The following is a 25943-nucleotide window of genomic DNA, read 5'->3' on the forward strand; positions in this document are numbered from 1 at the left end:
TCACACAAAATAAAAATGTGTTTAATAATTTTAATAAATATATTATTTAACATTGTCAAATTACAGTATGGCTCTGAATTACACAAATATTTTAGATAATCTTCTTATATTTGTCAAAAATAACTACATTTTTGAAGAATGACCTACAAATAGTACCAAAACAATCATAAATCAAACTAGTAAAACATATTCTACTTGCAAAGTTTGTCAGCAGAGCAACGAAAATGCTTAGAATTTTTTAAAATACTAAGAAAACACCATCTCCTGAGTTGTTAAACATTAAAATTACCACAAATACCAATTTTCAGTTTCTTTTAGATTGCTAGAAATGCTTTTCATCAATAGTTGAAAGTTGTTTACATCATAAGGCATTGTCTCAAATAAAAAGCAAATAAAATTGCATTCACTTTTAAAGATATACCTTTGCTCAATTTATACATTTTTTTTTTACATATATGATATCCTTAACTTACATATGAAAAATTCTAGGAAGATACAATAAGGGAGATTAAAAATACCAATTCAATAAATAGCCTTCAGTGCTCCATTAGGTAGTCACAATTTTAAGGAAAAATAATAAAAAATTATAGTAGTTTAATATCTGAATATAGTATTTGTTATCTAAAATTAAAAATGCATATAAAATTTTAGAAATAATTGATATTTCTTTCTTAGGTTATTTGGAATCTGACTATGGTGCATATATGTGAATGAACGAATAAATCCTTAACCCACCATTATCTTTTTCTCCAGTTTGCAGGCAATCACCCGTGAAAAGTATGGTGTAGATGACAGGATGATACTGTACCTGATTAGCTCTGGAGGTGGTCATGGGATCAGATGGAGAGGACTTGGTGGTAGTTGGGGAAGATGGCAATGTCTGGGAAACAAAGCAGTTCAGGAGCAAATCAACCTTTATAAGCCTTAAACTGATTATTTAAATAAAACAAAATAAAATAAAATGTAATATAACGAGAACAAAATCCTATGAACAAATTTTTCTCCTATTCATTTGAATTTAATGGATTTTAACATCAATTAAGTAACTAATACATGTAAACATGCATGCATAAGCATGTAAAAATAAATTCATGACTTGAAATCATGATGGTGACTGATAAAAATTCACATGAGTACTAAAAGTATCCTGACCATATTCATGAATAGTAGTTCATTTCTTTCCCTCTTGTTTTCTTGGGGAAAAGAGATGTAAAAAAAAAAAAAAAAAATTCAAGAAGTTCAATGAATAAAACCAAAAGAGTCACTTTCCTATCAATGAATACAGTCGGAGATTTGAAGAAGTGGTGAAATGAAGTTTACTTTGGCATAAAATTATCCACCTACTTAATATGTTGAACATCACCAACAAGTTGATTCCACATGAATTTAGGGATCCATACTTAAAAGCAATTAAATTTGAAGTTCTGAGTTCTTAATATCACATTATCTTCTAAAATATTAATTTTTAATAAATTTAAGGCCCGTCTGAAAATGTAAACATTAACCTCATATTAATAAACAGGTAACTAATAGCATTCTAACAAATTATCATAATATTTTTATTATTTATCTTAAAGAGTAAATTTAATATAGATGAAGAGTATAATATAGCATCATCAGCTGTGTTAAAAATAAACACAAAAATATTAGGAATCATATTTATTGTTCACTTCTAAACATATACACTTTATATATATAATATGTTGTATAAGGCCATCTACACATGTTGAACAATTCATTAAAATTTTTAAAAAAGTTCTTATGTCTAATAGAAAAACCTTAAAAGTGTAAGATGTTAAGAATTTTTTTAAGTGTCATATGTTCACCAAGCAAAATAGCATTGCTTATGTTACGTCCTCAATAGATAATATTTCTAAACAGGTGAAATGGGATAGGTTTTTATATTAAAGATACACTTGTATATGGACATTATGTTTTATATTATATTAATATATATTTGTCAAAATTACTCAGATATGAGCAAAAGCATAACTTTAAAGGTTCAGCAGTGTCAGGAAAAGCAGATGAAATTACTTGAAGTCATATTTTTGCATTTAACATTTCAAAAGTTGTAATTTGCGTACAATAAAGCCATTAAGAGATTAAAAAAAAAAGAATAAGAAATTTCCAGGCTTCTGGTTAATTCACTGCCCTCCAGTAACAAAATACTACTGTTTCTAACATCATACCATGTTTTACATAGTCTACTCCTCAAATAATTCCTGATTCTTCTAAAGTTAAAACCTATACTTCTAGGAAACCTACAACTAATAGTGTCAAACCAAGATTTTTACCAAATCATATAAAAAAGGGGTAGGACAGCTACAGTAATCAGTAAATCCTCAAAATTTTAAAAAAGTTTTAAATCTTTTGTTTTCTATTTTTGTTTTTTATAATTAATTCTTGCTATTTCTCAAGAGACTTCATTTCCAATCATTAAAAATTTCCTTAATATTTTATTTTCCATGCAATACTTTGCTGAGACATATGCTAATGACTCCATGCTACGAATGTTCTATGAATTGAACAGTAAAGGTTTTATTTTTCTACCATTGGTTACAACTGTTACTACAGAGGATACCTGGGAGGAGTTAACATACATGTAAAAATCTGTTCTGTACTAATCTCAGATTCATAATGAGTCTGGTGACTAAGTACGTGTTAAATAAATCTAGAGATCATTTCTCCCAATATAGGTTAGAATCCATGTTGATTAACCTACAGAAGCACGATTCTATGTGTGTTGAGCTCTTCTATTTCCATTAGAAGTACTACCTAATGGAAAATAATTCTGAAGTACTACAGGTTTAATATGACATCCACTTTGTCTTGCATACAAATTCTCAACAAGGTCTTAACTGCAAAGAACCATGTAGAAAAAGTTTAATTGCAAATTGAACTTTTAATTAAAATTAAAATTTAATATCAAATGGCTCAGAATTTGTAATCACTTAGATTAATACAATCTGTCAATTTTTATTCCCTTTCTTTTTGCTTGGCATATATATAAAATATTGGACATGTATTAATAATTGATAGAACTTACATTCATCAAAATTATCCCTAATAATTGTGATGCTGTTTCTTTCCCACAGGAATAAAATCAATGATTTTAAATTTCTAGACAATATCAATGTGCCTAAGATAATTAAAGTTTTGGTTGGTAAACATCACAATCTGTTAAGAGGTCACATTTTAATATATTTAATTAACAAGTAAAAATTACCTAAGTTTGGGTTTCAAGTTGTAAGAGTGTTGAAATGTTACAGTAAGTTGTCTCTATATTTTCTTAGTTTAAATGATTAAAATAATGAAAATGTAATGAAATAAAGATGTGACGAGTTTTCCAGCTATTATTCATATAAATACTTTTAAGCACAAAAGGACCCCTGCTTTATAAATTCGATTTATAACAATAAAAATACTCTGGAAAGTTTCATTTCAGTTGATTGTTTTTTAAATACTAGGAGAAAAAGTGTTCTCATAAACAGCTAAATGTAAATATACTAAAGTAATACTTGTCAAAGATTATTAAATTAATGGAACAGGTGTGATAGTTATTCTCAACCATACAGATAAAGCCATACAGATTTCTTATAAAACAAAAATCCGTAAGAAATATTTCAATGTACAATATAAACGTACAAGTTGTTTATTTCCTTAATATTTTATTTTGTTATTATTATTATTATTATTTTATGCAGACAGGGTCTCGCTTTGTTGCCCAGGCTGGTCTCAAACTCCTGGCTTCAAGCAATCCTCTGCCCTGGCCTCCTAAAAGTGCTGAGATACTGGCAAGAGCCACTGCACCTGGCCTGTTTCCTTAACATTTTATAAGCAAACTGTTTACATCCATTTACTGTACAGAGTTAAAGTTTAGTGGTTTCATGTTAAATATCCTTTGGTAAAATTTCTGATAAACATCATGAAGATGTAATTAACTGAATATCCACATAACATTATAGACTGATATATTAGTTAGAACAAAGTACACATTCCTACAAAAATATTTTTCTACATTTTTCAAATAATGAATGTGAAGGACAGACTCATTTTTTAGCGCCATTTTTTCTTTCAAACGGAAAAGCATAATATATATTTTATCTACATTACTTGAATGGCTGTTTAATAATTCTTTAGACACTGAAGGGTGAAAATACCTAAAGCAGAATAATTATTAACAATTTTAAAACAGTGGCTCTTTTGGAATATAGTTTTTTAAAAAATCAAGAATTTAACAGTAGGTAATTAAATGTAGAGATAACTAGGCTTTTGGAAATAAGTACGATTATTACAAATTATGAGATGAATTCTTGTTAACAAATGACAGTTTTGCTGGGCCAGAGAATATTATTATTAATAAACACTGTAATAAACAGAGCTTGCTTTCAAGCAAGTCTGCAGTAATAGACTGTCAAGAACCTCTGATATTTATAGGCAAAGTGAAAACAGCAATGAACAACAAATCCCAATTGTAATTCAAAATCTATTACTAGTGAAGTAACATTACTGAAGTAATCACCTTCCCAATCCCCTATTTTGAGTTCTGTTAAATAAATCTGTGTACTGTACCATTTGTATACATACTGTACCAAAATGAATAAAATATTTAAATATTTAACTGTCATCTTTAGTTTTTAATTTCTGACAAATATCCTCCTCTTTGCAACATGTGAACTGTCTTCCAGCATCTGAACTAGTCAATTCACAGTTCTCTTTTCCTATGAATAGCTGTACCTACAAGCACCCTAAGAGTCTGTCTGGATTTTTAGTGCAAGAGAGAACAAACGGCATAAGTGACTTCTTTTTTTTTTTTCCCCAAAATCTTCCAGATAAATTAAAAGGGCTCTTTAGGAAAATGTTTGGCAAATCTGTATTCCATAGGATGTCCTTTGATTAGACATCCAAGGTTTTTCATTATCTGGCTCCATACCATCCATCTAACATTAATTCCCTCTCAATTGCAACATAAATGTCCCACTTCTGCCAATACAGTCTCCTTACTATTCAACAAATATGATACCCTTCTCCCCAAATTCATATCGTTTCACCTTCCTAAAATAAGTGTTTTTCTTTCTTCTCCTCTAGGCTATTCCTATACATTCTTCAAGGTCCAGTCAAGTTTTCATCTATTTACAAGACTATTAACTGTCACTCTGGCCTGTATTTCTTTTACACGCCTCTGAATTTTTTTTTTTTTTTGAGACAGAGCTTCGCTCTTGTTGCCCAGGCTGGAGGGCAATGGTGCGATCTCGGCTCACTGCAACCTCCACAACCAGGGTTCAAGCGATTCTCCTGCCTCAGCCTCCCAGCAGCTGGGACTACAGGCATGCGCCACCACACCCGGCTAATTGTGTATTTTTACTCCATAAGATGGAGTTTCTCCACGTTGGTCAGGCTGGTCTCAAACTCCCGACCTCAGGTGATCTGCTCGCCTCGGTCTCCCAAAGTGCTGGGATTACAGGCGTGAGCCACAGTGCCTGGCCATGCCTCTGAATTTTTACAGCATATTGTTTACATTGTAGTTTTGGTATATAAATACAATTTTAATTTTTATAAGTTATTTTAAGTACTTATCTCACAAACTGGTCTGCAAGGGCTACAGTTTAGTATATTTTGCTACTTACTAAGAAGGCATTTAGTAAATTCATAATTATTCATGCCCATGAATAATGAACAAACAAATTAACAAGTGCTATTTTTGTCAATTTATCATGACGACAGTAAAACTTTGGGTTAAATGAAATATTTTTGATATCTTACTTTGATTTTTTTAAATACAAGAGAATTCTTTAAATATCCATAACTACTTCTTCCCTGATGTAGCTTTTAGAAAAAATACATATATGAATTAAGAATTAAATATTCCACAAGATCTAATATATCAAGTTATATATAAGGCCGTTGTGCTAAATTTCATTATTCTACTATATGAAAGACCTGAGAGACCAGCAGGCACTACTTTCCCAAGAAATTATACTTGTCTGAGAACCCACTCAGTCAATAAGGGCAGTTTTCAATTGGATAAAATACCTGGTTCATTCAATTTACTTAGTTTAAAACATACATAAGAAACATACAAAATGTACTTTATTGCAAAATGATTTTAGACATAACTATTTTATACTGAATAACAGCATAATTTTTCAGAAGTAAAATTAAGGTCATTTAAATTTATGTATTTATTATTTAGAGAATAATCCAGCAAAGAGTACTATGTTGGTAAAACTGGATACCTAGAAAGTCAGAGAATCCCAAACTTAGAGCAAAAGGTCTGACTGATTTATAATATTTTGGAAATACATTTCACTGCTTTACTAGATTTTTCAAGTAAAATTTTCAACTTCTATAATATAAAGAAAATATGTAAGTGTTAAATACAATGTCTTATTAGATTTAGTGTTGTCTTTTTAATAAATCCTTTTAAATGATACACTGTCACATACATTATTGATTACATGAAAATATTAAATAACCAACAATACTTCTAATTCCATGAATACCTACAAGGCTTACAAATGGATGCAAATACACAAAAGTCAATAAATCACTATTATTTTTTATACTTATCTTGAAGTTAAATAACATTATCCAAAAAGGCAAATAAAAATAGAGCAAATATTTTAAAATTCTAGTCTTCATAAATCTATACTGGTACTGGATATATGATAGCCTGTAAATCTCATACTGCCATATAGCAAATTAGAATTTTAACAATGATTCATAGACCATTATTTGGTGGTATGAAATATTTATTCTTATAAAAAATAATAATAATTCATATCACCGTCCTGAACATATTGTCAATGGTATCATACTACTAAATTTTATGTTTTACTTAAAAAAAAAATCAAGATATTGGCTTCTATCCCTAAATGTTTGAATTTTCTCACAGAAATTACAAAAGAAAAGGAGGAATTTATAGGCTGGATTAAGGCAGAAAGCCAACAGACCTTATACTTCAGTGCTTATTCTGTAAACTCTTAGCCCCAGGTGATTTTAACCTAAGTCTTTAACTATACTTCTACTTTTAAACTCTGGATAAAGTCACAGTATTACTTTCAAGAATTCAGTCTTCAAACTATTCTTTGTATTCACTGAGGGTAAAAAAAATAAACACAACTATAAATGACTGTGAAAAATAAAATATCCACTGATATTTACAGCTTTAAAATATTTATATTCTCCCAAGTATACATTAAGGGATACTTCTTTTAAGACTTATGAAGGGTATAAACTGAACCATTTGACATTGACAAAGATTATAATATGAATATTTTTGTATAGAATAACAACTACCTACTCATGATTTAAACATAAAGGGATTTTTTTAAAAAAAGTAATTAGTATAAAATTAGACATTAGTCTATGATTTGAAAATATATTGCCTAATTATCAATTTCAATGTTTATATTTCATTATTCAACATTATATTTATCTATATGTTGGTAAAATTATAAGATTCATAACACTGTTCAGTATAAGAATACTTTTTAAATTCAGAAACATGAAATTAATAAGACTTTGAGCTACATTTCAAATTTATTACAATGAACATGAGTATTCTGTAAATTAAATATTCTGTGATTTACTGAAGAATAATACATTTCTTTTGAAGCCATAGTCTGTGATAGTAAAATTAAGTCACAAATTAAGATGCTAATTATAAAAAGGCAAAGGTAGAAACAATAATTATGAACATAATAAATTTATAGACGTAAAAGAGTTTACGGTGGAAGAATCCACCTTATTTAACATGAAATAATGTCATTTTCCCCCTACATCATGTCAGCCATTACTCAATCTTAAAAACTCACATCAGTTTTTCCCAAGTAAAATTTTTCACAAAAAATCTCATACATTAAAAATGAACATTGGCCCTTTATGACATATGTTTAAATACTACATAAGTTACACAAAACACAATAACTGATTTGTAACAAAGAACTGTATGGTAGGTACATAAATTTACTATACATTTTTTTGATAAAAAATGTAGAACATGACAATAAAAGTAACAAAACAGGAGTCTCTATGCATAACAACTATCCTGAAAACTACAAATATCACTAAAAATAGGGTATTGGAAATTTTGAATGTATCATTGAAATACTTATACTTTATTTAAAAGGTGATATAATTTTAAACAGATTCGATTCCTATAAATTAAATTTGTGTCTATAAATTTAAAAAGGGTAATCACTAAGAGTCACATAAGTGCTCCTCAATGTAACACTAATAAATGAATAATTCAATTGATCAATAAATTAATTGATCAATCTAAGGATGAGAACTTGATAGTCTTTAAATAACTAAATGACAACTCTGGTATGTTTTATGTGTGCTTAAAATAAAAGTTTTATGCTAACACCTTAAGGCTTCTTTTGTAAGGAACTTATACTATGCTGTGGATATTTCTCTTTGATTTCTCAACTAAACACTCACTTGTTTGATGCGATCTGGATTAACGGTGGTCTGGGGTTGTAGAATGCTGACTGGTTCTGTCTTGGCCACATTTTGGGGCATTTCTCGAATTTTTTCTGCAATGAATCCATGAACTGCATTCAGTGCTTCAACCGTTCCCTGGATCAAGCACACTCGCTCAGTAGTACCTGTGGATAAAACGTTGATTTTCAGAAAATATTCCACATTTTGCATTTAAAAAATTATGAAAAAGGATGATATCGTAACACCAAAAAAATGTAAAATGCAGAACTCTAATTTAAAACATTTAATTGAACCACACGTAATATATACATGTCTCTTCTCATGATTCCTTTTATAAATTCCTTTCTAGTTGTTTTGGTCTCAAAAAGGGCATTTGGATTGCAGCTCAATCAGAGATCCAGAGAAGTTGTGAACGTATCGCTGATTCATTGACATAACAAATACTTATTGAGTACTTATAAAAGAACTTAGGGTTACAAACTGGTAACACGCCAGTAAAGATCTATAAACCCAGTTTTCAAAGAGCTTACTCTTCAGGGGGAAAAAAACAGACATAAAACCAGAGAATTGCAGGACATTACAATCTGAAAATAATGGTGGTAACAACGTAGATGGTACAAGTTGTTCCATCACTTACCATGCCCTTCCTTTAATCATAGCAACACTTGTTACCCGATATTTTACATTTATTTTTTTACTTTTTCACTAGAATATAAGCTCTACGTGGAGTGTAAATTTGTTTTGTTTTGTGCTGTAGTATCCTCAAAGTTTACAATAGCTTCTGGCACACAACAGGTACACTGTAAACATTTGCTAGATAAATGAATCAGTGCTGTCTTTATTGACGATATAATTTTAATAAAAAGAATATTAGGACTAAACATGAAATTTAAATAGTTTATGAAACTTGAAATTCATAAATAGTTGTTAAAGATATTATTAATAGTATTTATTTAATATCTTGTGAATAAAATGTAAACATACGATGCAAGACAAGACAAAGGTGAAATTGTGTCTAACACACAGGTCCTATCACCTATTTTATACTTTACAGATATACATTAAGGCAATAAAAATAAATTAGTTTTTCAGACTATTCTGAGGCTTATTGTAGAAGCCTGGTATTCCACTGTAATCTTCTCAGTGTCCCAACATAACATATGAACTTGCTTCTAAGAAATAAGTATTTCTTTTCTAAACAGTTGTTAAAATTTTCCAAAAAATGGAATTTTAAAATTTATAAAAGAGTTTTTGAATTAATGGAAATATTTTCAATTACCTAAAATATTTCCTTTCGGTGCTACTGCTTCAAAATTTCAAGGTACTTTATAAAATGTTTTAAAATATATTCTGAAGGACAAATTTGTGAAACTACAAATATTTAAAAAGTCATAAGGAGTTTATACTGCTTTAAAGATTCTGACACACAGACCAATTTTCTAGTAGTTTTGAAATTAAAATAATAGTAAAAGAATATCATTAATACTTCTAGAAGACAGAATTAGATTACAGGAATTAGAAGCAGAAATAAAAGAAAAACTTAGAGATATGCCTAAATAAAACTGTCATGTTTTAAACAATGAAAATTCAGATCTATAAAAATCTAAGTTTCCTGGATTTTACAAAATATTTCAACAGAGTATGTATATGGCTTTCATTTGTAAGGGTGGATAAAGCCTGAAAAACATAATGTGAGTCTGTGGGTTTAATTTTTCCAGTTCCTCTTAATCAGCTTTTCTCATTCTTGTCTGTCTTGACATATATATTGTGGTTCCTGCATAAAATGATCTAGTTTATGGGGATACTCTAGGGAGTCTTTACAAGGTTGTATTAAGTGTCCAATAAATGACTAGAAAGGATAGGAACTGATCAATGTAGCTAATACAAAGTGTTCTTATCCAGGTCAGCAGACAATATGAAAATAGATCAGATTACATTCTTGTTTTTGGAGACAACTACAGAGTGCTCTTTTGTGGATGCCAAAACAGTCTAACTTAGATAGAGATTAAAAAAAAAAAAAAGAAACAAACAAAACATGGCACTAAATAACTAAAGAGATTATAAATCTATGCTGTCAATAAAATTCTGATAATACAAACCATGTCAGACCACACAGTAGCCCCTATACTTTTCAGATTGTAGAGACTAACAGATAGTGAGTGGAAATTACTGAGCCATAAAGAATTATGACTATCTAAAGCTAAATTTCACATATTAGCATCTGTGGGACACTTGAAAATAGTTCACAGGTTCACAATTGCAGTACATATTGTTTGAAAGTTAAATTACATAATTTGCATTAGAACTATTAACATAAAAAAAGGAAAGGAAAAAGGAGATTCTATATCTACCACTCAGAAATGCTACAATCCTCAGAAGAGATGCTATCATATTCTTCTACTGAACTTACGGCCTTTTCACTCAGAAAACACAAAACCTTAATTTTTAGGAGAAAGTCACAAAAAAGGGAGACTGTCAGGTGTATGATCAAACTGTGTTAAAAAAAATGAGCCTATAAATCATAAAAGTTGCTGGTTTTGTCATTTTAAAGGGTTTTAGACTCAATTAGTATCTAAACTAAACTGCCTGTTCTTTATCATTTTATTTAACAGTAGCATTTATTTCTCTTTGAAACACAGTAGCAACAAGAGGTGAAAACCAGTTACATAAAAGTACATGCCTATATTTTGTATAAGATAGAGGTATATAAGATACCATTAATTAACTGATTTTTTTGAGACAGAGTCTCACTTTATCACTCAGACTGGAGTGCAGTGGTGAGATCTGGGCTCACTGCAGCCTCGACCACCTGGGCTCAAGAGTGATCCTCATGCCTTGGCCCTCCAAGCAGCTGGCTACAGGAAGGCACCACCATGCCTGACTAATTTTTTGGATTTTTTTTGTAGAGACAGAGTTTCGACATGTGGCATAGGCTGCTCTCCTGAGCTCAAGTGATCTGCCCACTTCAGCCTCCCAAAGTGGTAGGATTACAGGTGTGAGCCACCGCGCCCGGCTTAAGAGACCATTAATTTAAAACTGCACTTTTAAGAATGAAATCACAAAAAGTATAATAAGAAGGGGCAATGTCAAATACAGGTATTCACATTTACAATGACTTTAAGTTTTGATTTAACATACAGTATTAACTGCTAAAAATGCACAGGTTTCTAAAATTACATACAATTATCAGTTTTAATAGAAAAGTTTTCATAGAAATTTAATAAAATATATTCTGTGCTACTATAAGTTTGGGTAAGTCAGTTACCCAGTTCCTGTTTCTACCTAAGGTGATCCATCACTTATGCACTGGGCCCTGTGCCCCCTTACCTACCAAGTCCACTGCTTCTCCAGTTAGAGTTATTTCTTACATCATAATTTTTTTCTATTGAATATTCCCATCAGTAGGAAATATGTTGTAATTTCTCAATTTTTAAAGACATTGATAAAGTTAGAAAATTACTCTTTTGCAAACCTAATGACAAAATTAAGTTTGGTAAAGATCATAAATCATCAGATGAAAGGTTAATATAAAATTTTCAATAAAAACATCAGGCATTACCAACTGACTTCAATGATCAACATTAGCATGATGAGTATGAAAACCAAACACTATATGCTTCTTGATGTGATGTAATAAAAAACACACAGAACCAATTGTGATGTACTTAAAAGTAGTTGAACCTAAATCTAATCAAACATTTAGCACTATAGATTAATACTGAAAACAGAACAATAAACGATACCATAAGGAAGCAAAGACACAAAAATAGTTTATAAGACAACTGATGCAGCTTTGTCAATAAAGAAGAGATTACTCTCCAGACAAAAGAAGACTTAAAATATGTTATGACTAAATGTAAATCAGACTTTGGTTGGGTCTAAAATTAAACAATTTTCACTTGAAACAAAATTCAGGCAATGACAAGGACAGAGTTTTAGCATCAAATAATTACTGTTAACTTTAACATGTGAGATTATGGCATCAGTTTACAGAAAGTGTCATTTTTTTTTTCTTTTCTGAGATGAATACTGAAATATGTACAGGTAAAATGTGACTGAACTTGCATCAAAATATCTCTGCAACAACAAAAAAGGAGTAAACTTTTTAGGCATGACAAATCTTGATACTGTTGATATAGATGAAGGGTATAAAGAAATTAATTGGCTGGGTGCGGTGGCTCACACCTGTAATCCCAGCACTTTGGGAGGCCGAGGCGGGCGGATCATGAGGTCAGGAGATCAAGGCCATCCTGGCTAACACGGTGAAACCCCATCTCTACTAAAAATACAAAAAAATTAGCCAGGCATGGTGGCGGGCGCCTGTAGTCCCAGCTACTTGGGAGGCTGAGGCAGGAGAATGACGTGAACCTGGGAGGCGGAGCTTGCAGTGAGCCGAGATCGCACCCCTGCACTCCAGCCTGGGTAAGACTCTGTCTCAAAAAAAAACACAAAAAACAAAAAACAAAGAAATTAATTGTACTATTTTATACATGCTTACAATTTTCATTTAAAAACATTTAAAAGTTCTCATTGACCTCATATCCCTCTTCTAGTTGCAGCTCAATTTCCTTATCCCTCAAAATTTCTTGAATGAGTTTTATAGATACTCTCTTTCTACTTCCTCATCACCCAATCCTGAATATACTCCAATATGGCTTTTTTTTCCCCCCCTTGAATCTAGTAGATTCTACAACTCTACTGAAAGCATTCATCACAGCTGTACCTGGATAAATCTAATCTTCAAGTTTTCATGTTGTTTGCCTCACCAGCAGCATTTTATGCTGTCACTAGGTGACCATTCTGTTCTAAAAACACTTCACTTGGCTTTCAGAATGCCACATGCTCCTAGCTCATGGTATTTACTCAGTTCATTAACTCATTTGATAAAAATGTATTGAGTCCCTACTAAATAAGTATCATATTAGAAGCTGAAGATACAGCAATGACCAAACAGGAAAAACAAACGAACAAACCCTGCCTTCATGGAGCTCATATTCTAGTTCATGTGGACAGACACTATACATAAGAGAAATAAAACACAGAGAAAGAATAGTAAAAGAAAATAACTGTTATGAAAGACACTGGGAGACAATGACGGGCTCAGCAGAGACAAAAACAACAGCATGAAAGGGACTTTGTCATGTTTATCACTGTATCTCCAGTGCCTAGAAGAGTGCCTGGCACACTACAGATACTCAACAAGTATTTTTTTTCTAAATAAACAACTTCCTGAGTCTAAAATTTCTTGTCTGTATTTTGAAACATTATGTGATTGATTTCTAAGGCCTTTTTTATCTACAAAATATCTATAAAGCCAGTAAATCTCTTGGTTTATAAGATCATTCAACGAACAAAAAAAGCAGATATATTTTGGAAAATGATTTAAAAACTATAATGTTATAATTTATTATTAAAACAGGGCACGTGGTAAAAGTTTTTTAAGACAGGTACTAGGAGAAATAATGGATAATTTAACATTTTTTTTCCTTTTCCTAGGGTAGAAAAAAATAGACAAACTCTGAAAATGAACTCTACCTAAAATAATATTGTTAGGGACAAAAATATTTTTTGTTGTGGTCTAAAGTGCTATAAAAAACTGTTTAGATACCTGAGACATTATTCAAACCAGAGTAAGACTATTCTAGAGTAACGAACATATGCTAATGATTTGATCCACATAGTTTCAATTGTCATCTATAATGAAAATTAGTGAACATTCTGTTCATATAAAAGAAAATGCATCAGTTTATATTCCTACTGGAAATATAACTCAGTATCTTATGAAAGAATACAGACATAATTATTTAGGAAACATTAATGTTAGTGTAGAGTAAGTCATTTGGTTGGATGAGTGACACTGAAACATCACAAAATAAAACAATAATACAAAAATGTAGTAGAAAATTTATTAACACTTCTATGACAATCTATAGCAATAATTTTGGCCTCCAAAAGAACTTAAGAAAATGTAAATACCAATTAACTCTAACAGGCAAAAGCTGATATTTAAAACAACATGATATACAGATAATTTATAGAGATAACTGCTACTTATTATGCAGAGAAACTACTAATTTTGGATAGCTAATATTTTGATGAACATGGATTTATTTCATGCAAGTAAACATTTAGTTTCTATCATATCAAGAAATATCTTGCAATATATATTTTCAAATACGTTTAAATTTCCTTGCTATTTGGAGGTATGTATGTCTATTTACTCTTATACAAACAGTGCTTTGTGAGTGGTATCTATTCTTTTCGTTTTCATATTTTTCCTCTTTTTGCCACTTATTCTTGCTATTTGCTAAAATATCTGATTATAACAGGCTCTTCTCTTATAATTTGCTGTTTCTAGTCCTCAGCAACCTAATAATATACAGTTAAAGAAGACTGTTAAAATTATATAAACTATTAAAAAGTAGGTTCCGGGCCAGGCATGGTGGCTCATGCCTGTAATCCCAACACTTTGGGAGGCTGAGGCAGGCGGATCACGAGGTCAGGAGATCAAGACCAACCTGGCTAACACAGTGAAACCCCATCTCCACTAAAAATACAAAAAATTAGCCAGGCGTGGTGGTGGGCACCTGTAGTCCCAGCTACTTGGGAGGCTGAGGAAGGAGAATGGCATGAACCTGGGAGGCGGAGCTTGCAGTGAGCCGAGATCGCACCACTGCACTCCAGCCTGGGTGACAGACTCAAAAAAAAAAAAAAAAAAAAAAAAGCCAAACAAAAAACAAACAAAAAAAACCAAGTAGTTTTCTTGTTCCTAGTGACAACCATAGGGAATATGTGGCCTTTATGAAATCATTTTTGATTTCATTTTCTTTATTTCCAAGTTTGGGGTCAGTGTAAATAGATAAAATATTACTTTAATGCTTTCTTCTTAAAAGATTTAAAATTCTATACAAGCATCTTAATTTTTAAAACTAAAACACAGGGTATCCTTTCAACAGAGTATGTTACCATTTATTTAATAAAAATCACCTATAATAGTCTATATATGATAATCACTTTTCATATTGTCTTTATAAATAGATGATTTACATTCATTTCTTAGGTTACCAAATTTATTGCTATAATTACATAAGCAAAAGTCTCATTTATGAGTATTTAAGATAATGTGTCAGCAAAAGCTCCACTGAAGGACATTTAAGGGCTTTCTAGTTGCAGCAATACAGTATTACATTCTTTCAGGGGAAAGTATATACTTAACCAATTTCAAGAAATGAAGCAATTCAAAGGTCTTCTCTGAGGCTCACAACTACAGACCTTTTGTTTCCTTTCTATGTCCCTATATGCATATGGAATAACTTAAAATTTGAAGCAATTTAACAATATGCATCTCAGAATATTCTTTTAAGTGACTTTAACAGTAATCATGCTTCCTTACCTTCATAAGCCAATTTGTAATTTACAGAAGATATATAATATGAATTATAATACATACATTTATATATTGTTAGTACAATTTATCGACACACATAAAATCTCATTTAATGTTCACAATAATCAGGACAGATATCTCCAACTTACATGTATGGAAATGGAAGCAACTGTGCAAAGACATATAGCAAACACAGAGAACAGTAAAAGTCTTGTCAAAAACAATTTTTTATCATTATACCACATACTTCCTAAGAATGTAATATTAGGCCAGATAGCAAATTTAACACATTTAAGAAAATCGCATATGTTTCAGTTGATTGTGGAAAAATGATTTTCATGTAACTTTGATGTTTCCTTAAAAAGCATTGTCTTAGTACCATTAACATTTCTCCAAAGATTTATTCCAAATCTGTCATAAAAAGAAATGATTGACCCTTCTTGCAGAGAACAGACCACCACAGGAGATGGTTAATAACTATGTGGGCTATTAGTAAGATTTTTTAGGACAAGTTTTCAGATCAACAAAAGTACTTGATAAAATTGCCATTAAAAGTAAGTTCAATTTGTAATTGCAGCTTTTATACCATTGCACAGTTACGCACATTTGATAATACTTCCTCCTACCCTACAATTACTGAGGAGAAAATACACTATTTCAAGAAAAGGCCTTTTAAAAAAAGAAATCATAGGAATTGACATCTTATGATGTAAAGTAATAATTGCGTTTCTTCTCTAGGTGATTAACTCTACACAATTATCTCTCTACTTTTAAACTGCAAAAATTTGCAAAAGGCCATATAACATGCTTAATCCAAAGTCAACATAGTGAAGGCCTGATTCTGTTTATACAACATGTTTTGACATTAAAATATAACAAATCAAGTCAAAGGATGAGAGTATATTTTTCAGAAAAATCTAAAAATATTCATTCTTCAGAGACCTTCGGAAGACAGAATGAATGGCAAAGTAGATGTTGTCCAGCTTGTCGTTCATTCATTCTCTGTCTCATCGTGCAAATGGAATACTAATTTACTTAACTAGCTATTCCCATAAAGTAGCATCTGCACAGCTGAGGAATCTAACTTTTGAAGAACCCTGAAAACAGATATATCTGAAAATTTTACATAACAACTGCAATTATTCTCAAATATATTGCAAGTTATTTCCAGTTTTTAAATTTTGAGGCCATGCAAAAAACAGTTAAGATGATGACTATTCATTCATCCTTAGCATAGGTTTATGCTAAATTTAGGATCACTATAGCAATCCTAGTTATGTCAATAGTATATCCTCTTAATTTCCACAATTACAGAAATATAAAACTGCCATAACAAATTTTTATTAAAGTGCAATTACATTTTATATGTACATAATAAATACAGATTTGCTGACTTGTCTCCACTCCCCATCAATATCACCGTTTTTGACAGTAATTTGTACTTTTAAATTTTTGCTGTGAGAAAAATGGCACTTGAAATTCTTCTATCTATCCTTTATGTATTAATAGGAATTCACTTTTGCAAAGCTTGATTTGATATCACATGTCCCAGCTGGGAAAACAGTTTGCACCAAACATGTGATACCAAGTCAAGCTAAGAAACTCAGAAGTGTGACCAGTGGTGGAATGCATAGCTAATCAGAGTCATGTAAAGGTAAGGGGAGCAGCATTGCAATGGACATGCAGCATGGTAACGAATCAGAGATTGCTCACGAGATGAGAGCAAGAAAATTAATGTCTCTGACATTAATTTCTGACATGTAACAAAGTTGTCAACTTTGAGACCTAATATAGATTAATGCATTAGACAAAATTAAGCAGTAACTTTATGTCATATTTTAAAAAAATACAGAGTTTATAGAATGACCCATTTATTAAAAAATAAATAAGCCTACAAATTCAACTGAAGGCCTGCATTTGTTGAAATTTCAAGGACTGAATTATTTAAATCAGTGAATAATCAATGAATATCATACCACTGACTACATGCAATATATCAAATAAATGTAGAGGTAGGATAAAGAATTTTGACTGTTTAACTTGGTGGGAGAAGTAATATAGGAGAGTAGACTATAGTCAGAAAAACAACAGAAATTTAAGAGTATATGTAATCTATTATTTAAAAGTATTATATTATTATTAATATTAAAATGTATTAATTTTTTATAGTTTCATGATGCTAAGATAATAGAAAAATGGCAATTTAAAAACTGTACATATACCAAGGCGAGTGGATGACCTGAAGTCAGGAGTTTGAGACCAGCCTGGTCTACACAGTGAAAACTCCATCTCTACTAAAAAAATTTTGTATTTTTTAGTGGTGCACGTCTGTAGTCCCAGCTATGTGGGAGGCTGAGGGTGGAGAATCACTTGAATTTGTGAGGCACAGGTTACAGTGACCAGAGATCATGCCACTGCACTCCAGCCTGAGCAACAGAGTGATACTCTGTCTCAATAAATAAGTAAAAAATAAAAACTGTGCTACATACAAAACTGGCCCTTTTACCCATCTTTAGGTGTACAATTCAGTGGTATTAATTAAATTCAAATGTTGTACATATACTCTATCTCTTTCCAAACGTTTTTCATTATCACAAACTGTAACTGTAACCATTAAGAAATAAATTTCCATCCCTTCCTTCCTATATCCCCCAGTTACCTCTAATCTACTTTTTGTCTCTATGTCAAAATTCTAGATATTTCGTATAAATGGAATCACACAATATCTGTCTGGTGTCTGGCTTATTTTACTTAGGATAATATTTTCAAGATTCACTGATGTAGCATATCTCAAAAATTCATTCCCTTATTACAGCATAACAATATTCCATTGCATGTTACATACCATATTTTGTTTATCCATTTACCTGTTGGTGGACACTTGGGTTGTTTACACCTTTTGGCTATTGTAAATACTGCTGCAATGAACACTGGTAGCATCTGCTTTGGTGCTTGTTCTCAATTATTCTGTGTACAAACCTAGGAGTGGAATTGTTGGCTAATATGGTAATTTTAGCCTTTTGAGGAACAGATGAACTGTCCCAAGCCACCGCACCCTTTTACATCCCCAACAACAGTGTAAAAGGGTTCCAATTTCTCTAAGTCTTAGCCAACATTTATTATTATTTTTTAATAATAGCCATCCTAATAGGTGTGAAGAGCTATCTTGGAGTTTCGATTTGCACTTTACTAATGACTAATAACGTCGAACATTTTTGCATGTGCTTATTGTTCATTTGTATATTTTCTTTAGAGAAATATCTGTTCACATCATTTGCACACTTTTCAAATGGTGTCTTTTTGTGTGTATGAGACAGGGTCGCACTCTGTTGCCCAACTGTGAGTGCAGTAGTGTGATCATTGCTTACTGCAGCCACAAACTCCTGGACTCAAGCAATCCTCCTGGCTCAGCCCCAAGTAGGTGAACTACAGGTGTGCACCACCACATCTGGCTAATTTTTTTTTTTTTTTTTTTTGAGACGGAGTCTCAATCTGTCCCCCAGGCTGGAGTGCAGTGGCGCGATCTCGGCTCACTGCAAGCTCCACCTCCCGGGTTCACGCCATTCTCCTGCCTCAGCCTCCCAAGCAGCTGGGACTACAGGCGCCCGCCATTGCGCCCGGCTATTTTTTTTGTATTTTTAGTAGAGACGAGGTTTCACCATGTTAGCCAGAATGGTCTCGATCTCCTGACCTCGTGATCCACCCTCCTCGGCCTCTCAAAGTGCTGGGATTACAGGCGTGAGCCACCGTGCCCGGCCACATCTGGCTAATTTTTTTTAAATTAATTTTTTTTTTTTTTTGAGATGGGGTCTTGCGATGTTACCCAAGCTGGTCTCCAAATTCTGGGCTCAAGTGATCCCACTGCCTTGACCTCCCAATGTGCTGGGATTACAGGCATGAGTCACTGGGGTTTTATTTGTTGAGTTTTAGGAGTTGTTTATATATTCTGGATATTAAAAGTTATTGTATAAATTATTTTCAAAAATTTTCTCTCATTCTGTAGGTTGTCTTGTTAATGTCCTTTGGTAATGGACATTAATAATGTCCTTTTGATGCACAGAAGTTTTAAAATTTTGATGAAGTCCAATTCATTTTTTGTTCCCATTTTTGTTACTGAATAATCCATTCCCAAATCCAAGGTCATGGAGAACTATTTCTACATTTCCTTCTAGAGTTTTATGGTTTTACCTCTTATATTTAGGTTGTTGATCTATTTTGAATTAATTTTGATATTTTAATATGATATGAGGAGGGTTCTAACTCCACTCTTGCATGTGGAAATCTAGGTGTCCCAACAACACTTGTTGAAGAGATTGTTCTCTTCCCATTGAATGAACTTGATACCCTTGTCAAAAATCAATTGGCTATAGTTATGTGGAATTATTTATAGACTCCATTAATTATTGTCTTTCCTAATGCCAGTACCAGACTCTATAGGTTACCGCATCTTTACAGTAAGTTTTGAAGTCAGGAAGTGTGAATCCTCAACTCTGTGATTTTTCAATATTGTTTTATCTATTCTGGGAAACTTGCAATTCTGTATGCATTTTCAGAATCAGGCTTCCCATTTCTGTAAAAAAAAAAAATTTAGAATTTTGATAGCAATTAAGTCGAGTCTGCATACTTTGGGTAGTACTGATATTTTAACAACATTAAGTGTACTCACCCATTAAATGGGATGCCTTTCCTTAGTTAGGTCTTCAGTTTTGTACCTCATTGGTTAAATTTATTCGCAGGCATTTTACTATTTTAGATGCTACTGTAAATGAAATTTATTTCTTAATTTCCTTTTTGGACTGTTCACTGTGGTGTACAGAAACTGATTTTTGTTTGTTCTAAAACTTTGCTTAATTTATTAGCTCTAGTGGCTTGCTTGTTGATCCTCTGGAGTTTTGTATATACAGGAAGATGTCATCTGCAAATAGAGATAGTTGTACTTTTTCCTTTCCACTTTGGATACCATTTTTTGTTTTCTTGTCTAATTATTCTGGCTACAAGTACCAGAAAAATGTTTAATAACAGTGGTGAAACCAGGCATCCATGTCTTGTTTCTTATTTTATGGGAAAAGCTTTCAGTCTTCACTATTGAGTGTGATGTTAGCTGCGGCTTTTCCATAAATTCCTTTTACCATTTTAACAAAAAATGCGTAATGTTTTATCAAGAAAAAAATTACAAACCTATCATTAATACACTGTGGTAATCTATATTTTTCCTGGTAATCTATATTTTTCCAGCACATTAAAGCTATCCTATGACTATAATGCTGAGAACAAATAACAAAACACTTAGTTAAAATAAATAGCAGCTGGGCACGGTGGTTCACGCCTGTAATCCCAGCACTTTGGGAGGCCGAGGTAGGCGGATCACTTGAAGTCAGGAGTTCAAGACCAGCCTGGCCAACATGGTGAAACCGCATCTCTACTAAAAATTATAAAAAGTAGCCAGGCATGGGGGTGTGCACCTGTAATCCCAGTTACTCAGGAGGCGGAGGTTTTAGTGAGCTGGGATTGTGCCACTGCACTCCAGCCTGGGCTACAGAGTGAGGCTCTGTCTCAAAAAAAAAAAATTAAATTAAAATTAAAAATAAGTAAATAGCTTCAGCATACCACAATATATTTAGAAAAAAAAATGTGACTTTGGGTATGAAGGCAAAGCTCAGAAATTCTGCTCAGAAATTCTGCAACTCAACTCATTTGCTAAAAATTATTTTTGTATGCCCTGATGTGAATACACAATGGAGGATCTTATCACCTATTTTTTCAACATTAATTATTATAGAATTATAAATTAAAGAATATCAGAATATCTTAAGAGTTATAGGGGCTAATAGTGACATGTGAAAATAGATAATACATCTGTCAGACACCTGTTTGAGTACAGGTCAAAATAGGTAACTACAATTCAGGTACGTTTCTGTGACACTATGAACAAAATCTGACTTAGCCATTACAACAGTTTTAAAAATACAAGTCTCAGAATATTACAGATCTATGTTTCCATAATGTATTTCTGTTAATTCCAATTCTTCTTCTTTCATATAAGTCTCTCTCCTATCCTTGTTTCTTTCATTCTGAATTATTAAAATGCTACAGATAAGGCCTGACAACTGGCAGAATCCCAGAGTAGATATTACCTGGATGTAACAGAGTGTGATCCCTGTCAGGTATATTCATGCACTATCACAGGAATACACAATCATCCACAGTGTCAAACCCAGTCTTCCTCTGGACTGTCTTCTGACTTCTAATCCACTTGAAGACAGATCCTTGGACTCCTGGTCACTCACTAGCCTCTAATCCATGTGAGGACAGATGACTGGCTCTCTGTCACCATCTGGCCTTTCCTTTAGAGGGGAATCTCTGAGTCTTTGGTTTCCTGTATACTCTCCATGCAGTTTTTGATCTCCTGCCCCTACTCATTAATCTGCCCCCTGTGAATAAGTTCTTGGGTATCCTTCAGTTAGTTCATTTGAGCCAACTCTTCCCCTAACCGTTAGTGACTTCAGTATTTCACTACCCCTGCTCCTCCCCCATCAAAACTCACCACATAATTACAAGGAGCAGAAAAGAAAGGTCAGTGGTATCATACCCTTAAAATAACAAGCTAGATTATAACTCTACCCATCTTCCTCTAAGAGACTGCTATTCCTCATATTCCTATATATCGAAGTTACCAGAAGTCTGTTTCTCCAGCCATCATCAGACTTATCCTCATAGTAATCCATATATCTCTGAATCTCACCCAATTCTGTATCCTTCCCTGTCCCTCTAAATTTCTTCATAGTGCTCTTGGTTACCTCAAGTTTGAGCATATGCCTCATATCCAAAACCTCTTTTATGAATGTTCCTTTTAGCTTTGCCTCTTAGGCAAAATTAGACTGTGTCCTTAGCTCTTTATGTCCTATGGAGCAGGTAGGGAAGCTGTTGTTTTTCTCTTCTCTCTCAAATCCCAGGTTTTGGGGGAGGGGCATGAAATTTTGGCTATTTTCCTCGGTCATCCTTGTGGATGATTGGTCCACTTTGCCACTTCTTTGTTAAACTTCTTTGTTAACACTTCTTTGTTAAAGTTGTCATAGCCTTTCCTCTTTTCTTCAAAGTGTTTGGAAGCAAAGGCTGAACAGATATATAGGTGTAGAGGCAGACATTAAATCAGTTTTCAGTCAATAAGGCAAAATGACAGAGATACTGGTAAACTGTAGCCATGAGGAAAAATATCAAGTGCTATAGTATTATGGCATTTTACCTTTCCTTTTCATGTAGTGGCTTCCATTAACCACTTCCTCCTTATGGAAACAGTTTCCTCTTCTGGCTTCTGTGTTGCTACTCTCTTCCCAGGATAATGTTCATTTAGTCCCCATGGTTGTAAATACCATAAAATATAATCTGAATTAATTCTCTCTCTCTCTCTCTTTCTCTCTCTACCAACACCTCTCTAGTCGAAGACACTATTTGCTCTAAACATGTTCATTACAATAGTCTGCTAATTACTGTCCATCTTGGTTCACTATTTGCTCTACTACAATCCACTCTTCTCTCAGAATAATAGTTTGAACCTGTAAATATTATGTAATTTACCTGTTTAAAAACTTAACGGCTTCTCATCTCATATTAATAGTTAAGTCTAAACCCTTTACTATGGCTTTCAAAACCCATCAAGATTTGACCTTTGCTGCGCTCTCCTCAGTCCCCATCTCATATTACTCTTTTCTCTTTTTCTACACTCCAGGGACTTAGGTCTTTTTTAGTTCCTGGGACATGCCACACTTACTCTCTCTTAAGCCTTTTTTTTCCCACTGATCTCTATCCTGGGAACACTGTTCCACTGGCTTTTCCCATAGCAGCCCCTTTCTCATCATAAAAGCCTTAGCTCAATAATACCTTATCAGAGAAGACTTTCTTAACAGCCATAAACAGCCTCTTTCAAATCACTATCACGTTATGCTTCTTTATGACCCTTACAATTTTCTGAAATTGTTTGTTGTAATTTGCTTACTTCATTGTTTGCCTCTCTCTGGTGGAACAAAAGGTCCAAATGAATAGGAACTTGGACTGTTTTGTTCACATGTGTATCCCCAGCCTACTACTTAGCAAGTTGTTAATAAATAACTATTCATTTAGTGAAATAAAACTATGACCTTGGATGAGCCCTATTATAACAACCTTTTTAAATCCAGAATTATTGCACTAAAATCCAACGTAAATGTCAAAAGAAGAGGGAAAATATATATGAAATATCAATGGCCTGAGGTAAAGCAAAGATCATGATTAGACCTTTCTATTTACTAAGGATTATCACATAATGCTCCCTTACTGAAATGTATTAATGAATATACCTACCATACATTTCTATTCCAAAAGATTCTGTCTATCCATCCTTTTAGAAACACCCAAGGACTGAGGATCAGCTCAATGCCTCCTTATTCAATTATCTTCTGACTATATTTTCTATCACATACCCAAATCCAGAGAATAATTATGCATGGAAGAAGATTCAAATGAACTGATTTCCTGAACTAGTCAAGTAAGGAGTACAAATCAAACTTCCTAATTAAACTTACTCACCGTAATAAAAAAATATTAAATCTGACCACAAACTGAGGCTTTTTAGAATATTGCTGCATATCAAACCCAGACATACTAGGGATGGCATCAACTAGAATGCTAGTAACTATATACTGTTAAGAAAGGAAATAAATATATTTATCAATTAAATTATCAGACCAAATTATACTATCTTATACTAGAACTGTTACTATATTGATCATGACTTTTTAATGTAGAAATTCTGAAATACATGATGTTGAATAAAAATTCTACTAATAGATTAAAAAATAAAGTGTTAATATGGGATATAGTCTTGCTCTGTCACCCAGGCTGGAGTGCAGTGGCACGATCTCGGCTCACTGCAAGCTCTGCCTCCCAGGTTCATGCCATTCTCCTGCCTCAGCCTCCCGAGTAGCTGGGACTACAGGTGGCCACCACCATGCCCGGCTAATTTTTTTTTCTTATTTTTAGTAGAGAGGGGGTTTCACCGTGTTAGTCAGGATGGTCTCGATCTCCTAACCTCGTGATCCACCCGCCTTGGCCTCCCAAAGTGCTGGAATTACAGGCGTGAGCCACCGCACCCGGCTGTTAATACGGGATATTTCTAAGTAAATTAAAAAACATATTAATTATTTACTGAGTATTAATCCTTATATCATTAATCTACTCAGTAAATCTCTAATAAGCCCATTATTTTATAAACACCTATAATCAACTGACAAGAATATTCAGAAAATGCCATATTACCATAATATTAAAATAATTATATTTAGAGTAAAACTATTTCTAGTCTTTTCCTACTGTTAAGCCATGATTACAGACATTTGTATATGTAGTATCAGGCGTAATATATTACCTAACTTACCTATCACAGAAACAAACAAACACAACCCAATTTGACATTAAAAGTGAATTTGTCTGAGTACTTCACAAAGAGTCTTATTTCTGAGTAAGACCTACAAAAGTGTACTGAAGCATTGGTTCTGAGAATATTAAAGAACATTTTCTTTGAATGATTGGAAAGGAATTAACATTTTGAAAATTTACCTCCAGTCTCCTTATAAACATTTTAAAGCAGATTTAAAAGGAAGGCATCCTGCCATTTGCCACAACTTGGGTGGAATCGGAGAATATTATGCTAAGTGAAATAAGCCAGCCACAGGAAGGCAAATACTGCATATTCTTACTTAGATATGTAGAATCTACCAAAAAAAGAAAGGTCAAATATATAGAGATAGAGAATAAAACAGTAGTTGCCAGGGTGGGAGTACATGAGGAGATGAAGGGCAAATGATACAAAGTAGCAAATATGTAGGATGAACTATCTAATGTGCTACATAAAACTATAGCTAATAATAGTGTATTGTTTTCAGGATTTTTGCTAAATGAGATTACAGCTGCTCTTGCCACAGGGGGCGAAATGAGTAACTATGAGAAATGATAGATATGTTAATTTGCTCTATTATAGTAACCATTTCACTGTTTAAAAACCTGTATATATGTCTTATAACATTATGTCATATACCTTAACTATACATAGTAAAATTTATTTAAATGAACAAAA

The 25943-nt window shown here is 32.6% G+C and overlaps 1 protein-coding gene across 5 annotated transcripts in view; it reads right to left on the reverse strand.

The window, feature by feature from the left end:
* The window catches only part of NOVA1 (NOVA alternative splicing regulator 1), a 149389-nt gene that overhangs the window by 25575 nt on the left and 97871 nt on the right, over positions 1 to 25943 (reverse strand). For 4 of the 5 annotated variants that reach the window (XM_054448344.2, XM_054448346.2, XM_063651494.1 and 1 more), the window contains 2 exons: positions 8446 to 8612; positions 809 to 880 (listed from right to left, as the gene is read on the reverse strand). In XM_054448344.2, coding sequence (XP_054304319.1) covers positions 809 to 880; positions 8446 to 8612 — 239 coding nt within the window. The remainder of the gene's footprint in view (positions 1 to 808; positions 881 to 8445; positions 8613 to 25943) is intronic. The other variant, XM_054448345.2, reaches the window with a different exon arrangement.

The sequence above is a fragment of the Pongo pygmaeus genome, chromosome 15 (genome assembly GCF_028885625.2).
Source record: "Pongo pygmaeus isolate AG05252 chromosome 15, NHGRI_mPonPyg2-v2.0_pri, whole genome shotgun sequence".
In the NCBI taxonomy this organism is placed as follows: Eukaryota; Metazoa; Chordata; class Mammalia; order Primates; family Hominidae; genus Pongo; species Pongo pygmaeus.